This window comes from Caloenas nicobarica, chromosome 1 (assembly GCF_036013445.1).
Source record: "Caloenas nicobarica isolate bCalNic1 chromosome 1, bCalNic1.hap1, whole genome shotgun sequence".
Taxonomy (NCBI): domain Eukaryota; kingdom Metazoa; phylum Chordata; class Aves; order Columbiformes; family Columbidae; genus Caloenas; species Caloenas nicobarica.
The window spans coordinates 35,886,448-35,907,869 of NC_088245.1; the positions used below are offsets into that span (position 1 = coordinate 35,886,448).

Sequence of the window (21,422 nt, forward strand, 5' to 3'; positions counted from 1 at the left end):
AATGTACACAGACTGTCAAGATAATTCTCTTCTATTAGGCGGGTTACCTGCTAGATCAGCAGATCAATAGCTGTAGAGATGCACATGCCAAAACACTGCAGCGAGTCAAGCAGAAGAGTTGCCCTGTTCAATGAGAGCAGTGGATCCCATGCCAGAGGCCATGCAGACCTTTTATTTTTTCATTGCTTGATCCAGGTAATGCAATGATGTGGACAGTTCCTCATGCAAATATGTCCTGAACCCCTACAAACATATCTCATTGACAGGACTTTGAGGTCTTATTTACTGCATTAATGTTTTCATGCCTTACACCTCAGCTATAACTATTAAAAGTCATTTGGTCTCCTTGGGCACTGAAAAACTCCTGATAGACAGATCACCCACTACACTACTTACACCTGTGGGGAATCAGTTCAGCTTTTAAGTACAGCATTGCTTTTCATTTCTCTTTTACTCTGATCTGTCTTGCATCTTGGGACAGGTTCTCAGGTGAACTGTTAAAAAACAGAGCTGGTTGCTTGGAGCGATTATTTTTGCAGTGCCACCTGTAGACAACACATAGACAAAAGATCCTGCTAATGGTAGCCCCTGCCAGGGTTCTTGGATTCAATGTGGTGTTTTCTCTCCTGAGAGAACCACCATTTTAAATTAACAAGAATAATTCTTGATAAGTGTTTATTCTGCAGATATTAGCCCAGCCCCTCTCATCGGGCTGCCTCTGCCATGCAATTAACCTAGTTAGTCCACTTGGGTGAAGGATGGTAAGCAGAGCACTATGCAGGCAGCATCTCTGGTAGCCTTTAAAAACCGAGCTAATGAATGGTTTGCCACAGTCACACTGCCAAGCATACTTTCCTGCACAGTGCCAAAGAAAAATCTCATCCATCAGCTTGTCTGCCAGCCACCAGTTATAGCCATCTGTGTGGGAAGACCTTATCCCCTTTTGGAAAAAAATCAAGGAAAACTACAATGTAAGCATTCCCCTGAGAAGAGCTCACTAATGATCCTGTGACATCAAGCCTCAGACATTCCTGTAGCAAAACTTATGCACTGAAATGGACGAAAGGATTGGGTTATCTCCACTAAGAGAGAAAAAGACTTGTGGGAATAATACAGCAAGCTGGCACGGTCCCAGCTGGTCACACAACCTTTACAAAAATAAAACCGCAGATGGAGTGTTTCATGTAGGATCTCTTGGACCTGGAGAGCTCACAGCCATGTGACTTCATCCTACTGGCTTTACAAAGGCTAATTTTATTCAATTGGTCCTTTGGCAGGAGTGAGCCAGTCTAACTCAAATAAGCTTTTCTCCTCTCTCACAAAAGTCAGAGCCTTTTTATGGCAGTGGCTACGAATGATGCATTCACGCCAAACTTTTAGCCAAAGGCACAGGAACTCAAAACACAACTAGATTTCAGTTAGCCTGAAGGGTAAGTTCCTCTTCTTCACATGACCCATCTCTCAGCCTAGACTGTTGCCGTCCCTAGGTCCTGATTTCAGTTTCGAAATCAGATGATCGCTAGGTTCACAAAACCAGAGTGTTCAGAGACAAGATCACGAGCAGCGATCATTCAGCGCTTGCAGCTCTTTATATGTTTACCTGCCGTAAGAGGAGGAGAAGCAGAGGCCCCTGCACATTGGCTCAGTCCTCACCAGAAGCTCGGCTCCCCAGCTGCAGCGAGCCCACCAGGTCTCTCAGGGCCTCCTGCGGCAGGTGCCCGGGGTGGCAACGCCGCGCCATGGCCGCCCTGTTTGCCAAGCAGGGGAGCGGGCAGAGGAAGACACTGACAGCAGTGAAGGCCGCGTGCTTCCCCATGGGCCAGAAATGGAGCCACTTTGCTTTTTGCAGGGCAGATACTTTCCGCGTTCCTTCTCTAGCAGCTGCGGGCTGACACCATCCGTGAGACAAGCCTGTGTAGAGCTGGCAGGGAAACACCCAGGGCGAGGCACAGTTTATAAATACAACAAGAAGTCAAGAGCCCCAGTATCTCTGAGGTTGTTATCAAACATGTTAAGCAAACGATATATTAAAGTGTGCAGACATTTTGTAAATTAACAGGCTGAGGTCTGAGATTACTAATTATATGATTTCACAGAGAAAAAAAGACCAATCAGCTCTGAGGCACTCAAAAGAACATTTGGCACAAAGATTTTATTCTCTCCTACTCTCTCTGTGGGCCTCCTGCCAAATATCTCGACTCAGCAAGAAGCAGTAACACATGTCTCAGAGCAGCCTTCAGCATCTGACAGAATACAAAAAAATGCCACATTTTTTCCTCGGTTTCAAGGCTTCAAAAGCCTGTAGTTTACACAGTTTATGGGGAATAGGTTTCTCCTGTTTCCTTAGATGACTTTCATTATTAATTTTCTTTTCTTTCCAGCTGACCCAAATCGTCTCAGGGCACATTGTACTGGATGACAAATTAACATGTTCCCAGGGACATATCAGAAAAAAAAAAAAAAAAGGTTTTTTTCTACCTCCATGTATTTGAATGACCCTCGGCACACAACCCTCACCTGAAGTAATGTCTTAAGTGCTGTGTATGGGACTCTCTATGAAATAGGATTAGTGTAACAAGGTGGAGAGGTAAATTCAATAGCCTTTTGAACAGCCTGATTTCAGGCTTCTCATGCTTATTAGAAAATAGCTCAAGCACCTCAGTGGACTTCTGGTGCCTCTGTGGAGACAGCAGCTGAAGCCTAGGGAAGGACAATCATGGTTTCCCCAAAGAAGGATGCAGCTGGCTGCCTGTGCTCTATATCCATCTCAGCACACATCTAGCTGCTTATGTGTGATCTTGCTTCCACAGTTAAGGTATTTATTTATTTATTAGGGTGCCGAAACTTATGCACGTAATAGAACTCAGTAATAAGGTCAATTCATATTTAAGCACCTGAATGTCACCATTAATTCCACTATCAAAGTCTTTAAGTTTTAGTCCACTTTTCTTTTTAAAAAATTCTGCTTAGCGTCCTTTACTCACCTCATGCCAAGATTCTTCAGGTTAGAAAATCAACAGCCACCCAAATTTGTTTAGAAAATCTTTAATAAATTCCACCAAAAAAAAGAAGGGTAAAGACAAAGCAATGACTTCTAAAGTATGTAGCACAAAGATTTTTTTCTAAGGATGAATATGAACACCACTTGTTTAATATCTGTACTGAAGAACTACTAAGCTGATCAAACCTAGAATACACACTATAACAGAAGAACTCTGGGACATTAGTGGTGACCTGATAGAAACCACTCAGGGACGTTAAGGTAAACTTCCCAAAATTCTGCCAAATTCAAGATTCCCATTGTGCAGAATTTTTACAAACATAATATTCAGAGTACTGCATCACTCTATATCCCCTTTCTATTCAGAATGGCTGTTATGTACACCTGTGCAGGCATTCATGTAGAAAGGATATTTAAATATACCATAAGATTCTGAAAATACTTTTTTACATTCATATGTGTGCGTACATTCATCACATAAATAACTTGTCTATAAAAAGCATTTAATTTTTGAAATTCCACATTTTAAAACCTCACCAAGCTATGATGATTTTTGCTTGCTTTGTTGGTTGGTTGGTTTGTTGGCTGGTTGGCTAGTTGTTTTTTACCAATAGAATTTTAGTTGGTGTGTCAATTTTTTTTTCTTTGGGAGTTTGTTTTAGCTTTGTTTTGCTCTCCCTTATCTATTTTTGCAACTGAATAGACTGGTATATCTGTACTAATTTAAAGTTTCTTTAATTCTGTAATGTATTTTTATATTAAATCATGTTCCATTTTGCAGCTCTGTAATGCATTTTTACTTAATCTGTCCATTAAACCAAATTACCAAATATACCTTGAAATATTCCTCCCACAATCTGCAGGCACATATATGCTCACTTGCCTTTCTGAAAAAAACCTATGTAACTGGTTTTTTTCTTCTTCCTTTTCCACCCTTGCCTTCCAGGACTTCCCCACAGTGCTTCAGACTCCCCCACATATGCTAAGAGAAACTCTGTAGGATGCCCCAGCTCATAGTTCACCATCTGAAAGAAAGATCTTAATTTTAAGTTTCAGCTTGCTTTTGCTGAGCCTCAGGCAAGCTCTTTGAAGTGCAGAGTCAGGGGAGGAACTTAACTTAGTCCTTTAGAAAAAAACTGCTAACAAGGCACATGTCTAGTCCTGTGAAATCCCCTCTTTTAGAATGATCTACTGTGCTACAACCTTCCCTCTATATTACCAATTCCGTATAAACAGCAAGTCTCTAAGCCATGGGCATGATGAATCAATAAGTATCCAGACGGAGTCTATGAATTGAAACTGGATGGCCTGGGAAGAAGCTGGCTGTTCTTCAAGATGGAGGAAAAGAAAGCACATTTCAAAAAGCAAAGGAAAATAGGAGAAACTGCCAGGTGAACCCTTCAGAGCAGTGCTATCAAGAATATTTTTGCTCGAGGATTCTCAGTAGATAATGCTTTCAGATATCTCTTCTTGCTGAAAAGGTATCTTTTAAGATGCTCCTAGCAGACTCCCTAGCACTTGTTTCTGAAGGAACTCTGATTAATAGAAGCCGTTAATAAGAAACATATACAGCATTCTCATTTCTATCCAAAGTCAGAAGCTGCAAAAATACTACAGTTCCTAGAACTCCAGAAGCCTGCTTTGTAAAAACTGACAGGTAACGAATGCATCTGAAGTAATTCACACTTTCAAGATAAACCTATTAAAAACCAAGACATAGGGAAAAAAAATTCATAATTATTCATGGACTTTTTTGGAGAATAAGGAATTGGCTTCATGCTTGGGATGTTGCCCTGTATGTCTACAGAAGCTCATACACTGCATCCAGGGATGTGAGAGGCAGTACCAGGCCAACTCATGATCCTTTTTCATTACTGTCCATCCACGAAATAAGCCAGGCACTTCATGTATCTAGATGCCTGCTGAGATGCAAGTGCAGAACGCAGCAGAGCTCACTGGGCAGCTCTTGGGCATGAGCTTTCCAGGACCATAAAAAGCACACCTGGAACAGGATATAAGTAAATTATTAGTAGACTAATTTTACATTATCCCAGAATGGCCAAGCCTCCTGTATATAACGTGAGACTCCTAGACCAGCCAAGCAACCATGTTAGCATGGAGCAGAAGGAAGGCTACAGTGCTCTGGTGCTGAAAGGGGTGGTGAAGAGGACACTGTTCAAGGCAAGCTTCACACTCCTCACCAGGTCCAGCTCCCACAGCTTCTCCTCTGCTGTGTTACCCAACACCCAGCTCCATCCTTCCCCCACAAGAGCCAGAGCAGTGCTCCCTCAGCTGCTGGGAATGAGGTGCCCTCCAAGGCATTGAGTCAGTGCCAGAGACTGCTGGTGACAACGGGAGAGCCTGAACTGGGTGCACAGTTCTCACATCTTTCTTCCCACGGTGAAAGGGTGAAGTTGGGAAAGGAGAGGTTGGGCCGCCTGATGGTCAAATTGTAATTCAAATGTTGCTAATAGGAACTTGCAAGGAAACACTTAATGTATAGGCAAATGACCATCTGCATATAAAATGACAGCATAGATATACTGGCTGTATACATTTATATGGCTGCATGTTCTTTGATCTTTTTGCTGTTTTAATGTAGGATTTTCCTCACAGAGGGCAGCATTAGATCCTCAAAACTTCAACCTTCAGATCACTTTGAAGAGTGAATTTTAGTTAAATAACTGAAAGATAAGTAGATGAGAAGCAGTTATCTGTGGGCTAGTTTGCATATACTATTTCAAAATTCCCAAGCGAAAAGCTGAACACCATGTATAACCAGACTAGTCCAGTGTATTTGTCTCCCAGTGCCTAACATGTCAAAAATGACGACAGATGAGTGACCATTTATAAATATCTGTAGGGCCATATCGCTTTTCAAGGTCAGAGAAAATTGTTATGGGAAAATAACCAACCACCCACGGCTCCTTAGGAATATCTACACTGAACATGAAAACATGAAATGTTTTTACTATTTTAGTTCTAAAATGCACACCAGGAGAAATATATGAGCATTAAATAACTGTCCAGGTCCACAGCACTGATATGTTGTGAAGGGAGCCAAGCGTAATCTTCTTTAGCTTGTAGGAGACTGTCACAAAACAAGAATTGCCTTCCCCTTCGATTCACCACCTTAAAAGCTGAACAGCAAGGGGGTACACGGTAGGATTTGACAAAATGCCATTCATGATATGCCTAGTCTGATCGCATACCCAAATCTAGCGGGAGTTTTATCTTCACAGGGCTCACAAGTCAGAGAAATCTTCAGAATAATCCTAGCACATATCTTCCAGGTGCAGCTGCAGTTAGCAGAGCATTGCAAAACAAAATAAAAATATGGGGCAATCAGAAACTGAAGTTGCAGCAGTGAGCCAACCCTTCCTGACTTCAGTGGCACAGCCTTGCTTTAACACCTAATTCTTTATGTGAAAGTGCTGCATTGTCTAGGAGTTATATTACAGCTGGGCACCTAAAATTTCTAAGGAACAAGACCCACAATAAAAAGTAAGTATGGATACTGTGAAATTCCTTTTATTTCTTACAGAACTGCTCTGATATTTGTGGGTTGCTACTGCTCTTCGCTTAGATTTTTACTTTAGCAAATATGTTGCATAATATGGATGCTAGCTGAGTATTTCTGATCCTCTGTCTCACCTCTTTAAGGGAGCGGCACATTCATCCACATTTCCTTTCCCATACAGTCATTTCTAGAGTCTAGCAACAGACATATTACAAGAATATGTTGCCAGCTGAATGAAGAAAAACCAAATTTCAGCAGATCAGAGCAAACTGGATCAGAGCCCCAAAAGCAATGTCTGTTCAGCAGTGTCTGAACCTGGAAGCTGGAGAGACCTGTTGGAGTTTTGTCCCTGCTTATTTTTTTCAAGTATTGTACATACGTAAATACACATACAGTTAATGACATATAAGAAATTGTCCTTAAGTAGAAGGACGCAAAACTTTAACACAGCAATGCATCTTGACATTCTTATTCACTTTCTGAATATTTATACCATCATTTATTATATTACTATAATGATAAAGAAAGTGGGGTTTCCACCATTCTCTACAAAAGTAAAGATATGTCACCATATGTTGTATATCTACAGCTTTGGCATCTAACCTAAGCTGAACACCCCTGTGTAATCAATGCAGAGCTAGAGAAAGAAGCACTCCCAGGAGGTAATATTTGAATTTTAAGTCTGCAAGATTAGACCCCTTCCTAAGGGAAAGAGCTACATCAGCAGAGACATGACTTGGTCTTTGGATAATAATTTCTTTTGCGAGATTACCTTCATGAGAATCTGACATTATCACAATACTGAAACAGGCGTAACAGAAGGTCAATGTTCTATGACCATGTCTGCCTTAGAACTGATAATATATGTGCAGAACTAAAGCCAGCTAAAATACATCCACTGATTTAACCTCCACTATAAAGTTGATCTCTAAGATCTCAGACATTTGCCAGGACTCAGCAGAGGAGTGACTTTCAGATCCAAATATAACACTAAAGTCAGAGGAAGAAGCAAAAGGACATTTGAGGAACATACTCCCCTAGCTATTATTTCAGGAGCTTTTAAAACGTTACTAGTTATGGTAGCAGCAGATCTAGACTGATTTTCAAAGCTCTCATTAAACAGTGAACTTTCTCCTTCAAAGAAAAAAAACAAAACAAAACAAACTTAGAGGTCTCTGACAGACTTCTTGGATTTAAAATACATAACTGACTTATTTCCTCCTTGAAAACAATTCACTTAATAAAGGAACACAGAAATAGTCTGAAGCTTATAAATCTCACTCTATAGCTGTAAAATAACATCACATTTTTCTGCAGGTTGTCTGTAAGAAAGAAATCTCACATGCCACATCTATCTCCTTCTTAATTATTCATTTTTGCTGTGCAAGAACCTAGGAGATTTTTCTGTGAAATAAATAAAGTACAAGATAAATGCCAAATATAAAAACTTCATTAAAAAGTATTGAAATTGTTACCCCCCAGCGATCATTGTTATGAAAAATTGAGTGATATTGTATAGTTTAACACTCCTCTCCTACAATGTCTCTATTAGGATAAGCCATAATTTGGCATTTCCTCATATTTTTAGTCTGGGTCATAATGCTGCTTAATTGTAGACTGTTGGATTCCTAGCACCCAGCAGAAGAGCAAATTAGTTTATAATCACTCCTACGGATCTGTTCGGACAATAGAACAGATTTTTAGGAGAGCTTTCCTGGCAGACAAGATCAGTCTAGTAAGTGGGACTTTTCACATAATTTTTTTTCCTTACACCACTGTTTACCATGATAGCTTTAAATGTGGGTTCTACACAGGATTTACTGTATATCCAGGTTAAAAAATGCTCATTAAACTAAATTATACTTGAAAGTAGAAGCAAGAACTAGACTTGAGGAAGGTATTTGCTTCATCAGATTCTTTATTTTTAAAAGTATTTCCAGTACTTACTCTCAACGGTACCTAACAAATTAGAATTGTTTATTTCAGAAAGATGAAAAATTAATGAGGGTAAAATGTCACCTGTGATGAAATAAACCACATGAACTGCAAAAAATAAGAGTGTTATTTCCATATGCCGTTCAGACTACTCTAATTTAATTTTGCTTTGACTTGCAGAAAAAAAAAATCAAGTTCTAAATAACTAGAACATGAACATAAAATGTTGATAATCTATTAATGGAGGTATTAGTTCAAAATAATTACAAGATTTTTATGCTTTGCTATTTCCAAAAATATCTGATTGATTCTGAACATTTTTGGCTACTTCTATAACTAAAGAACAGCTGTTCTAGAATATGGCATTTTTACAGGCAATAATATGCAGTAGTCCTTTGGGTATTTATTTTTCAAAAGAAAATTTAAAATGACACCAGTTTAAAAATTCTTTCTTTTTCTCTAACATGTAGGTTTTACTTTGGGTTTGTGAAGTACAATATACCTAACCCCTTTCTGGTAGCTAAGCTCTTTTCTTCAGTTTTGTTCTACACAAGCTGTTTTTCGGAGTAAACCCAGGAAAACATAATGACAGTAATGTTGTGTTAGAAGGAGTGTGGGAAAAATGCACTGTCCCTAAATTGCTTAGTAGAAAGCACATCTGATGACAAGGACAAAACCTGAAAAGTCAAGAAAGGCCTGAGATAAAGACTGGTGAGCAGTGTCCTTGCGCTGGTATAATGGGGAATCCTCCTAATTCCTTACTTTTTAGCTGTTTACATCCCATCCCATCTTCTTCTCTACCCATTAGGCAGGGAGGCTGACTGCACTTCATTCCTGCAAACCCCAAAGAGCAGTTTCTGAGGCTGGTGTGACAGCAAAGAGTAAAGAAGCCTTTGTGTTCATCAAAACTATTCTATGAACAGGAGTGGCTTACGTAGGATGAAAGGTTAGGTTTTTTATCAGATTTTTCCAGGGCATAGTCTCCGCAAGATGTCCTTTGTCTTCTGCAACCCATCTTTCTAGTGTATATATATATATAGTAAATATATATACATATAGTTATGATGAGGGACAAAATAGGCAGAAATCTTGATTATTTAATTATCATAAATGAGATTTTCTTGATTTTCCCATGTTCTGAAAAGGTAAACATAGGCATGGAAACTATATTTTTATTTTCCTAAGTTGTTTTTGAACCAAAACGAGAAGGAGAAGAGCAATTTACACAGACTTTATACACACAGCGTGCAGCAACGTAACAAGATGGCACAAAATTACTCTTCCTCCTTCCTTATTTAAACTTATATCTTCTCTCAGATACAGTTATATTTGCTCTTAATATCTCTAGCAGATGTTTTGAGGTGAATGATGCAATTAAGAATCCAAAATTCCCATTTCTTCCAGATGCTTATTTTCTCGATATTCACTCAGTGGAAATATATTTACTTTCCACTCTGCGGTGTCTTGCAGTTAGCACACCTTCTGGGTTCCATTTCACAAAATTCCACAGTTAATCTGACACATGCCAGTGCATCTTAGATGAAAGTTTAGCACCAGTAATCTTTTTTTTTTTTCTATCAGTAGTAAATTTACATAACATAACAAAACCGAGTAAAGTTTTATAGAAGTATTTTACTTTAAAAATCTATTCATTTTGTTGTTCCTAGGTACTATACTTTCTGCTGTCATCCTTTTAAAACTTAGCTTTGGTTTTCCTTAGCCTTCCAGCTCACTGAAGGAATCTAATTATGATTTCAGTCTTTTCTATGATTCATTCTTTTCACTGAGACTGAATTACAGACTTAATTCTTCATCCTTGCTCCCCTCTCTTCAGACACATACATAGACTTGGCTTCAAATTCTGGATCCAGAACAATTCTGACCTTCCCAGCAACTCATCTCGTCTCCTACAAACCCTAGATCTCCTCTCACACAAAGTCCTGGAGCACAGACTCAGCTGAAGAAATTCTAATAACTTGCAACTAAAAATACAATGGCACAATGTACCCAAGATTTGCGTTGGTCTTGACAGAACACTTTTCTCAGGCATATCCTTTCTGCAGCATTGCATTCACCGAGAATAACCCACACATTCAGCTTTATGCTTCAGTCATTCAAGGACACTTGATATTGAAGCCAGAAGTATTTTTCAAAAAGAATTCTAAGTCTACTGCATTTACTCGAGAACAATTTGAGTACAAGAGTTATACAAATCTATGGGGAAAAAAAGAACAAGACAGACTTGGCAGCTCCTGCCTCAGCCTACTCATCACTACAGACAGAATTCTTGCTCAGCCTGGTAGAAGAAAACTGCACAAAGCAGACTGCTCTTTTATGATTTTCCTGCTTTCTGTCGTCTGAACTCCCAAGCCAGCCTCCGTTCTCCAGCAAGTATGCCATGGCTTTGCTCCCATCTGTGTGGAGAAGTGGCTTTCTTGGTCACAGTTAAATGGTAGGTTCACACTTTAATGGGAAGGTCAAAATTTCAGTATTATCCCTCTGCAAATTTCAAGAATTCTTCCTCACCTTCTGTATATTTTAGCTCTACAAGGAGATATGCAGCAAATGCCAAATCCAGGTTTTACACCCCAACCTTTTCTAACATAACAGAATGACATTTGCAGAATGATATGCAGATATAAATGAATCTGTCACAGACCAAATTTCGTTGCTTTTGAACTGCAACATGAGGCTCCATTTGAGCAGCAGAAATAAAATAAGACCTTTACAATTTTATTTGGACGTTATCACCCTGATACAGGAAAAGAATTATTAGGCAGATAAAAGAACAATATCCAAACTGAGTCCTCTTGCTAAGAGACTTTCCAAAAGTTCCAGAAGGTTCCCCATAAGTTGCAGGCTTTTTGGTATATGAATTCAGAGAAGTATTCACACCTACACTGAAAGACTGAGTTCCCAGGTTGTGGAAGGACTGAGCTCTGAAGGTGTTTCAGAGCACCTAAGAGAGATGCCTAAAACTGGATGTTGTGGAAAATGCCCAGAGTTTTCAATTGTGTTTGAAAAGCTCCCAATATTTTGTGAAGCTGCCATAAATAAATGATAAGAATTTTAAAAACACTCAAATGGTCCATGTAAGCTATTTCATCAGTGATGATCTTGCATTTTTCTCTTTCATCCAAGTCTCTCATATCTCCACGTGCATATGCATGCATATCCCCTAACAATACAGACACAGGCTTTGCTGCTTTGGGGCTGTTGGTTTGTGCAGCTTGGGCTCAGATCAATTCCCTGATCTTCTGAAAAGATGAAGCTGTTTTACAAATCTCTACTACAGTGGAGGACTGCCCCAGTGAGCCTTAAAATGGTAAATCTCCCTCAGCCCCCCCCAAAGAATAAAAGTAAAAATTTTGTTTCCAGAGGAAACTTTATAAATTGCTACCCAAAACCACGTAAAGTATTTTTGTCCTGCTATTTCCCAGAATAGCTGACTGTTTCTGAACATTTCCTTGGCACTTGTATGACTAAAGAACAGCTGTTCTAAAATATGACATTGTACAAGCAATCCCTTAACATTGCTATAAATTCAGTGAGGGGTGTCAAGAGAGAAGGGCATAGTCTTTAGACATCATCAGCAGAAAATTAATGCAGATGAAAGTTAGATTAATATATCACGTGAACACGAGAGAAATAATCTCCACATGGGATGCGATTTTCCTGGTACAAACCTCCCAACCTGAATACGTGAAATCCTGTGAACAGTATCACGAGGGTAGATACCAGCGTACGTATGGGGCAGCCATCACTGCCTATATGGATTGTATGTTGGAAAGCCAGAGGAACAGTGCAGGAAACCTTAAGAACTGTACTGGGATATATGGCCTCCATACCTGAAACCAGATCTAGACTTTGGAGACAGAAATGGCCCTAATTCTGCTATTACAATAATCTTACATATCTGGCTAATGTTAAGGATCAGATTGTAGTTATGCTGTGATATTTGATCTATAAAAATGACACATTCTTAACATGTTTAATTTGGAGAAAACATACTGTAAGGGAAACTGTAAACTATTCAGATTTTCATTTCAATTATATTCTTGTCTGATAGTCCCAGACATTAATAAAATGTTATGAGCGTTTCTCTGAGGAAAAAGACAGGAAAAAACAAAGTTGTCATACCAGTGGAGAAAAACTTACTTGGTTTCTCCACCAAAGAAAGCTTGTTTCAGGGTCTTGGATGTAAACTTTGTACTAGTCATGACCTTCTGATCTAACTCAAGGTCATCCTACTTTCTGAGCTCCAAAGCCATCAGATGACAGAGCTCTTCTACAATACATGTCAAATTCCAAGGCTGGAAACCTGCACATAAGGATTCACATCCTGGAGTAACTCAGCAGCCTCTTGTTATCAGCATTAAGTATTTATATAAAAATAGAGAATAGCATTTCCTCAAAAGGTTTTATTTGTATAAATGCACTCTGATATCTACTATTAAAATTTTGCAATAATCTTCCCATTTACAGCTCCTATACTATCTAACTGTACTTTAAAGACAGTGTAGCCAGTGTAGCCAATGAGCAAAAATTACTCCAGAAAGGGAAAAGGGGCTGGGCAGTGGGCACAGGCAGCTGTAGCAACTCCATCAACTCACTGCGGCAGAGCATTCTGCTTCATGGTGTATGATAGGAGTCTCCAGGTCACTAAATAGTTCTTCTCTTCCTTTTCTTTTCCTCCCTGATCACAACTGCATCTAATATCCACTGATTTCCTGTTCTACACTAAGGAAAAGTTTATATAAGACCTTATCTATGACATGATACACATATAGGAAAATGAAAAAGTCAGAATATAACTGTAAGCCTAGAAAATAATATTTTAAATCTGGAAATGCTAACAATAATGTAATACTATATGCTACATTAATTGAGCACTTAAGAAGTTTATGAAACATTAAGGAAAATTCTGATCAACAGATCCAGGAGAGTGGTACTATTAAACCAAGATTAATTGAAGAAAACAACTATCTAGGGGGCTAACAATTTCTTTCATAGTTTTTTAAACGGGTTTAGTCAAAACTGTGGCATGCAAATGTAAGCACTCTGTTTTCCTAGGTATAAAGATCATAGAATCATGGAATAGTTTGGGTTGGAAGGGACCTGCAAAGATCATCTAGTCCAACCCCCTGCAATGAGCAGGGACATCTTCAACTAGATCAGGTTGCTCAGAGCCCCATCCAGTCTGGCCTTGAATGTTTCCAGGGATGGGGCATCTACCACCTCTCTGGGCAACCTGTGCCAGTGTTTCACCACCCTCACTGTAAAAAATTTCTTCCTCATGTCTAGACTGAATCTCCCCTCCTTTAATTTAAAACCATTGCCCCTTGTCCTGTCACAACAAGCCTTGCTAAAATGTCTGTCGCCATCTTTCTTACAGGTCCCGTTTAAGTACTGAAAGGCTGCAAAAAGGTCTCCCCAGAGCCTTCTCTTCCCCAGGCTGAGCAATCCCAACTCTCTCAGCCTGAAGGGTAAAGGAATCTAGAAGAATGCATTACTTAGTATACATAACAAATCAACAGCAACAATTCTAAAGACTATTAAGCTGGAAAAGGTATGTCTTACTCCAGTATTAGGGAAATGAAAACATTTACTCATGGTAGGAAACAGTAACAGCAGGGTAAGCATATTATCAATGTTTTTACAGTCCTAACATCTTACAATCTTTTCCTAACAAAAAAGCAACGGAAAGCTTAATCTTACGAAACAGAAATGGGCTAAAATACAGCTGATTGGTGGGCCACCTATCCAAGGGAAGATAAGAAAAGATCCTAGGTACTCATTCATAGAAAGGTAATAAAAATTTGACATTAGGATTACAAGGTCAGGCCCAAAATAAAGAACGGCTAGGCGCTTCCCTCTTATTTGTCTTAGTGAAACACAAAGAAATCATAATACTTGCGAAATATAAACAGAAATATTTTTAAGTGACCAGTGTACAGGCAAATGCATGATATCTCATTGTGACTCTCTAACTTATCTCTTCATGGCTGCCTCATGGACAGCCAAGTTCCATCACCAAGTTGGTGGTGGGAATGGGGGCAAAAATGAAGGCAGCCATTTGCTGTGATGGAGCTGGAAGCATAGAGAATAAATAGGCATAACTGCTATCACCATGATTTCTGCACCCTTGTCCCAGTGAACCATCAGAACCATTGGCATCTTGGCAATTGGAGAAAATAATTTTCTTTCATACCCTGGCAGAAGGCCAAGGAATGTTATCTACTGCATTCTAACAGATATTGTATTAACATTTTAGATTGCACTGACAGATACTGATATGAAAGTGTTTGACTGACTGTTCTATTTTATCTTCAAGCAAATGGCAATTTTGGGATCAGGTTCTGATCCTGATATAACTGAAACTTTCAATTAATGCCCAAGCTAGATAAGAACATAAGAACTAATATCTTTTTTCCCCATGTCTGCTAAAATGACTATCATCTTCCTTTGTTTCTATATTTAAACATTAATTACTTCAGAATTAAGTTAGTGAAAGCTGCACACAAAGCATTCTCATTTAAGAGAATCTATCCCTGGGACAAACTTTCACAAGAGATAAGATTAACCATCTCTGAGACATTTAGCAAATATGACAAAAGCGCTTGATGAAGCAGGCCTGACAGATCAACAACAGATGAGTGGAAGCCTCCATCTAATATTTTGACAGACCCCACTGACATCTTCCAGCCTCACCTGGTAGCTACTAAGGCACACACATCTCTCCGCATGCCTGCAACTTCCCTTCTCTAAATATTAGACAGATTTCTCCCAGCTAATTCCAGTAAAGAACCTGGGAATATGCAGAAAAACTCTTAATCGTTTGATGGGCCCACACATCCAGAAGGTGCATGTTGGACACATACAATTTACCCAGGGGGTCAGATCCTTCACCAAATGTTATGGTACAGGCACTTCAAAAAACTGCAAACTGAGGAAAAAAGGCTACTGCTGCTGCCTACCATGTCTATCAGAGCCCATCCCATGGCACTGGGAGATCTGCCTTTTGTGTCCTATTCAGCTCAAAGAGTTCAAACCACATATCTCACACAAGTCACCTATTAAGTCATCTAAACAGGTGTCCTAACTCACCAGTGAATTTCACCCCTTGCGCATGAAACAGGCATGAAGGTGTTGAGACAAAGCACACAGGCCATTACCATAGCTTTTAACAGTGTGCTGTATTATTTCTCCTCAGAACAAATCAATTCCACAGCCCAGGGTTCAGGCAGAGCCAGAAGCCTGTTACATGCCGATTCAGTGTAGCGTTAGCATCACTGCACTTGCTAAAAGAGCCTCGCGGAGTGCTAGAAGACAAAAGAATGAACTTGCACCACCCTGTCTGTCTGCAAGGGCTAGGAGTCCTTCCACCTACTCACCAGAACCAGGTGCACTACTGCCCATACTGGACATTTGATTAAATTTGTTCATTACTATGAGATTTCTTCCCCTAAAAAAAAAAAAATCACATGCTCAAAGACAACCCCATGTGGGATGTGTGTTATACTATATGGAGCCCCGTTCAGGGCTTGCCACATTTTGGTTCATTTTACTGATAGAAAATGTGATGAATCTAGACATAAGACTCAAAAGCCCTTGCAAAGCAAACAGAAATTATGAGTTATCCAAAGAAAATAAGACGCCTGGGGACAATGATTACAATTAAGCTGCATTTCTAACTCACTTCTACAAAGATTTAAGATTTTCAGACAGTTCCTTAGCCTTTCCAGGACTGTCCTGCACATTTCATTTATACTGTTTTCACAAAACAAAGGAAAAGAGACCTGGTGACCAAGGAAGAGAATGACCATTGTTGAAAGTCCATTCACATCAATAAACACATCAGAACCACCTGAAAGCATGCCACTGCTACCACTGGGATTCTTGCTTCTCATAGTCATACCCGTCCCCAAATTCCAGGCACACGTGTGGCACAGGACATGTCCTACAACACAACAATGGTGCCAGCACTGCTTCTGCCATGGCAAGGCAGCTGAGAAAGGCAGACTCATCCAGGGAAGGTCACCTAACCAGCAGCATTAGAGGTTCAGTAGCTCCTTTGTTCAACTGGGCTTCAGAACAGATGCTCCTCTGCAAGGAGAAACCGAGACTCATTTTCTACTTGTGAACAGTAAGACGTTCCCTCACACTTCTAATCTAATCCACAGACAAGTAGGAGCAGCATCACAAACAATAAAGAGTTTAGTTTGTTTTAACTATAAGATAGGCATCAGATGAATAAGTTCAGCTTTTGAGTGAAATTTTTTGAATTAAAATAAATTGTCATGCCTTTTCATCTAGTAAGCCCAAAAATACTCAACTACTTTGTTTATCTACCTGGGATGTTTTCTGGTTCCATAACAAATTCCTTCTGGCAAGCAAGCATTCATGATTAGCCATATTTTTAAATAGCTTTTTATTTTTCCAGGCACTTAAAATTTAATATAAAGTGTATTGGTTTGTATTTTTAGGAATATTAAACTATGCTCAGATTCAAAGACACCCTTAATTTATTTAGATCACCTTGCTGTGTTATCAACATAAAAAATTAGTAATCATAAAAATCTCAAAGAAATCTGAATTTTGAAAGTTTTTAGTTTTAGGGTAGAAACTGTGTCTTGCAGGAGCCTCTTTTCTACAAAGGAATGATCGTAAGTGGCTGTCAGTATATTTCTTCCTAAAAAGGACCAGTCCATCACTCAGAACCTTAAACACAGGCTGTGGTACAAAGGTAATCAAATCAATTCATGTTCCCTATGACAGAAATAGCAAACAGGCAGTGATGCTGAACTGATGTCTGCCTGCCATATCTGTCAGTGAGCACTATATGTTTTGCACAGGTTTATTTGTTTTCCAAGGGCTAGCAATGAGTAGGAGGATCAGGAGCAGTCTGATAATAAAATAACCTTATGGAATTCTTGAGGTAAAAATCTTTCAGCCATTCTTGAGGTTTATCAGCTTTTAGACTCATAACCTTGACAAAATCCTCTTGGAGACTGATATTCCACTCTTCACTTGCCTTATCATACATAGCTACTGCAGCATGAAAGGATCTGGTACTGCAGGCTGGTTCAGAGGAGCATGTATTCAGGTGAAGCACACATAACCACAGTATCAGGGTCCCAAGCAAAATGAAAAAAAAAAAAAAGCGCAGAGTACCTGTTTCTTTCCAGAAGGCAGGATAAATTGAATATAAGTATGTGCACACCCAGGAACTGATGAGGAGAGCTCATAATCCTGTGTGTGGCAAAAAAAAGTCAATTTTGTGTTTTATTTTAAACACTGTGAGTGCTTATTTCTTTTAGCTCTTGGGACTTTCTGCCCAGACTGATGAAATTCTAACAATGAGCCAAAATAAAGAGCAGAAGTGTCTTCATACTAGTCTTCTCAAGATAAAGAAGGATGGACTTGGTGCCCACACACCTGACACTGAAAAACTGTAATCTGAAATCCCAGTTTGTAACCCGGTGGTTGCTCAACTGGTTCCCTATGCCCTGCCTCAGCCTCTGTTTTTCTTGCTGCTGACTTGGGATTTCTCACTTGTGCCATATCACTGAAATGAGTGCAACAAGCCTAGAGATGGCCTGTCAGAGTTAGCTGTTTATATCCCTGCTGAAGTCTGTCTGGAGAGCAGAATGCTCATTAAACAATTTTTCACACATTGGTGACCCTTCCCTTCTTTTTCTTTTCTTTTACAATCGCCTTCAGAAAAAGAGATGGGCTTAAGAGTTGGTGCAACAGATGCATAGTATGACTAAGTCAATAGGAAACTAAAGGGTTTTTTTTAATGTAGATTATCGATCTTTGAAATTGTAGGGGGTCTTTCAAAGTCATTAGAGTTTGTCATGTCAATATATTAGTAAAGACTTCTATAAATGAAGATTAATGATGCTCGGGATAATTATCACTGAAGAAACTCACACCTTTCTCAGTATTTGGAAACTCCATGCAAAGGTGAACAGTGTCAAGTTTTCCTTGAATGTACCTTAGCTCTGTTTCTTCTATTATAGGAGAGGGAAGATTTTCTTTGACACAATAGGAAGTTAAACTCCCAGTTTCTATGGAAATCAATGGTTGTCGAGCTGCCTAACTCTGATTTCTGCTTTTTAAAAAAATCCTCCATATACACTGAGTGCAGCTGATTTGCAGACCTACTAAATCCACAAGCCAAAATCCTTCTGATTTTTTTTTTTCCAAAAGAATCTGACCAAGTACAAATAGCTGCTTTTCAAAATTAAACACTCAAGTCATGCTTCTTTGTATTATTGTTCCCTGCAAGACTTCTTCATATATTTTGCTAGAGGCATGGAAAGTTACAGCTTAAATGAAAAGAAGAGCCAAAGCTTTTTGTTAACTTGCAGGAATGTAAAGAAGTCCATACAACTAATAACCTGATTTTGCAAGGGTACTCGTGCACATTTTTTTAATCTAAAACCAACAAATTCAAGATTTCTCAAGTTATTTTGGGGGCTTAAACACCAAGTACCGTCCAGATAATTAATGGTATAGTTCTGCTGAAGTTTCCATTGCATGAATTCATCTTGAAAGCTGAAATTGGTGGGACATCATTTGATTCTCAGCTATGAAGCACTGATTCTCCAAATAGTCTTTAGGATTATAATTTGTTTCCATTAAATACTTGATGACATGTTTTATTTATTAGTTTTTAAAAAACAGTAGTCAGCATACTTTGGCAAAGTTTGAATTGGATTGCAGGAAACACAGCTTGACAAGCCTTTGTGGATGGAATCAAAATGGTGTGGAGATGAGATTTTTGATTTTTAAAGAAAGACAACTAAAGACAAAGAATTCTGAAACCAGCCTAGGATATCTTGGCTCTTTTCCAATAGACAACTAAACTGGCAAGCCACAGCTCAAATCCATATTTAGGTTCAGGGGGGAAACAAAGGCTGAGCAAAGGGTGTCAGCACAGTTCCTGTCTGGCATGATGCCCATCTTTGGTGGCCTGCAGGACCACATCAGAATCTGTTTTGTCTGCAGCCTAATTGCAACACACAGAAGACTTTGCAGAAAGTGTCTCTGCATCCTGAAGTCCTTAATCAGGGAGGAATTTTGAAGAAAGATATCTTCACACACCAGAAAAATATCTAGCAGCTGGATATATAAAATACTTGATCACGATTCTATGAAATCCTGTCATCAGAGTGAACAATATAAAATGCACATGAACATAGAGAGATGAAGTCACTGGTGTTACTGGCATCCTTCCCTAGTATTTAACTCCTCACCTCTCGGTAATGTTCATGTCCCGCACCAACTTTACTCAAATTGTTAGAGTTTATTCTGACCTTGAATAAGCAGATAAACAGCCAACAGATGCTATATGAAGATGAGAAGTGGACTTCAAAATCATATTATACTGCAGATCACATTTCAAGTTGTATTAGCTTGACATGAAGACATAGAAGATATGAACATGAATCCAGCTTGTTCCTTGCATTCCAGGTTTACAGAAACATGCGTACACACACGCACACACACAAAAGGCAGCTTTCTAGAAGCTTCAATAAACAACTGCACCTTCTGCTTGTGTGTGTACATTTTAAGGGCTGAAATGATCAAGAGGAAACAAATCTCATGTTGTCACAAGTTACTAGAGTTCCTGGTTCAGTGTTAGGAATGAAGCACAGAAAACAGACAACACTTCAAAGCAACAGTCTTTTTTTGGTGATGAACCAATCACACTCAGCACAGACTATCCACGACGTTGGATAACTGCACAAAGTAGCAGCATGCATGTTACTAAAAATTGTTTCTTTCCAAGGTTCTTTCCAGGAATTCATTTGTGGCATTCATTGTGCTATCTGATATCTCTATTTTTATGAGACAAGCAGTTATTATTTGGTGGATTTTTTTGTTTTTGTTTTTTTGGGGTTTTTTAAGCTTTACAATCTCCTTTTGCTATCTTTTCAACTGTATTGTCATTACAAAATGACCAACAAGATGCTACGATCAGAGAATGCTGAAAATAGGATTGAAATACTTAAATTCTCAAGAAATTAATAAAAGTCTATCCATTGAAAACTCTCCTCCTTTGGTATTGACTAGTGGACCAATACCAGGAGACACATATACATAAGGAAAAAAGGTTGCACAGACTGGACACTTCTGAATTTGTTAACAGAAGCCACAGACACAAGAGTATGACAGGACAGAACAGAACAGAATTTCTTACCTTTATGATGATTTGCCCCAGATGCTAATTTCCCCCACAGTGTTACAACAAATATTATTATCAGCAGTTTTCCTTTTGTTGCTTTCTGTAAGTATCTTTTATTCATCCTGAAAACAAAAACACACAAAACAAGCATTTTATCTTAAGACTTCTTTATTTTTTTTTGTCTTAATGTACAGAGAATTCAAGAAGTTTCTATAAGTGCCCGGCTGACAAACCTTAAGTGTTAAATTCTGCTTATCTCTAAATGAGGCACATCATACAGACCATCAGTTTAACCTCCCTCCCTGGTCTGCCAGCATTCCTCCACCCTGGTCAGCATCAGGAAAATCCAACACCTCCACCCATCACGTTTCTCTCAAGGCACAAGTAGTGTTCATAACCACAGCAGACTCCAAAGCTGGCAAGAAGGATGAATCCATGCAACTGCGCTGCAGGTTTTGGTGAACAGAGCAGTGCCACTAGTGTGTTTGGGGCCAGTCATGGTCAATGTGGTCCTCTCTGATCGTGCAGTGGAGTTTTTAGCTTTTGAGATTGCAACTCTTTTTGGATTCTGCTCACAAGCCGTAAGGAGATAATATATTCAAATAGACCTCCAGCACATATACCAACCCTCCCACAGAGAAATCCTGTTAGGAAGACATGAGTAGTTTGGGAACATGGACTAGAGCAGGGCAGATTCACTAGTGTCTCTCCTGTCTATCGTTGAGTAATGAAAATATTTGATTGACTGCACCAAGGGAAATTGCACACAG

At 39.2% G+C, this 21,422-nt stretch overlaps 1 protein-coding gene across 1 annotated transcript in view; it reads right to left on the minus strand.

Moving 5' to 3' along the window:
* The window catches only part of TAFA2 (TAFA chemokine like family member 2), a 42,916-nt gene extending 22,140 nt beyond the window's left edge, over positions 1–20,776 (minus strand). Inside the window, exon 1 of the mRNA XM_065655176.1 lies at positions 20,668–20,776. Within this exon, the coding sequence (XP_065511248.1) occupies positions 20,668–20,773 (106 nt within the window). The 5' untranslated portion in view covers positions 20,774–20,776. The remainder of the gene's footprint in view (positions 1–20,667) is intronic.
* Between the last annotated feature and the right edge of the window lie 646 nt (positions 20,777–21,422).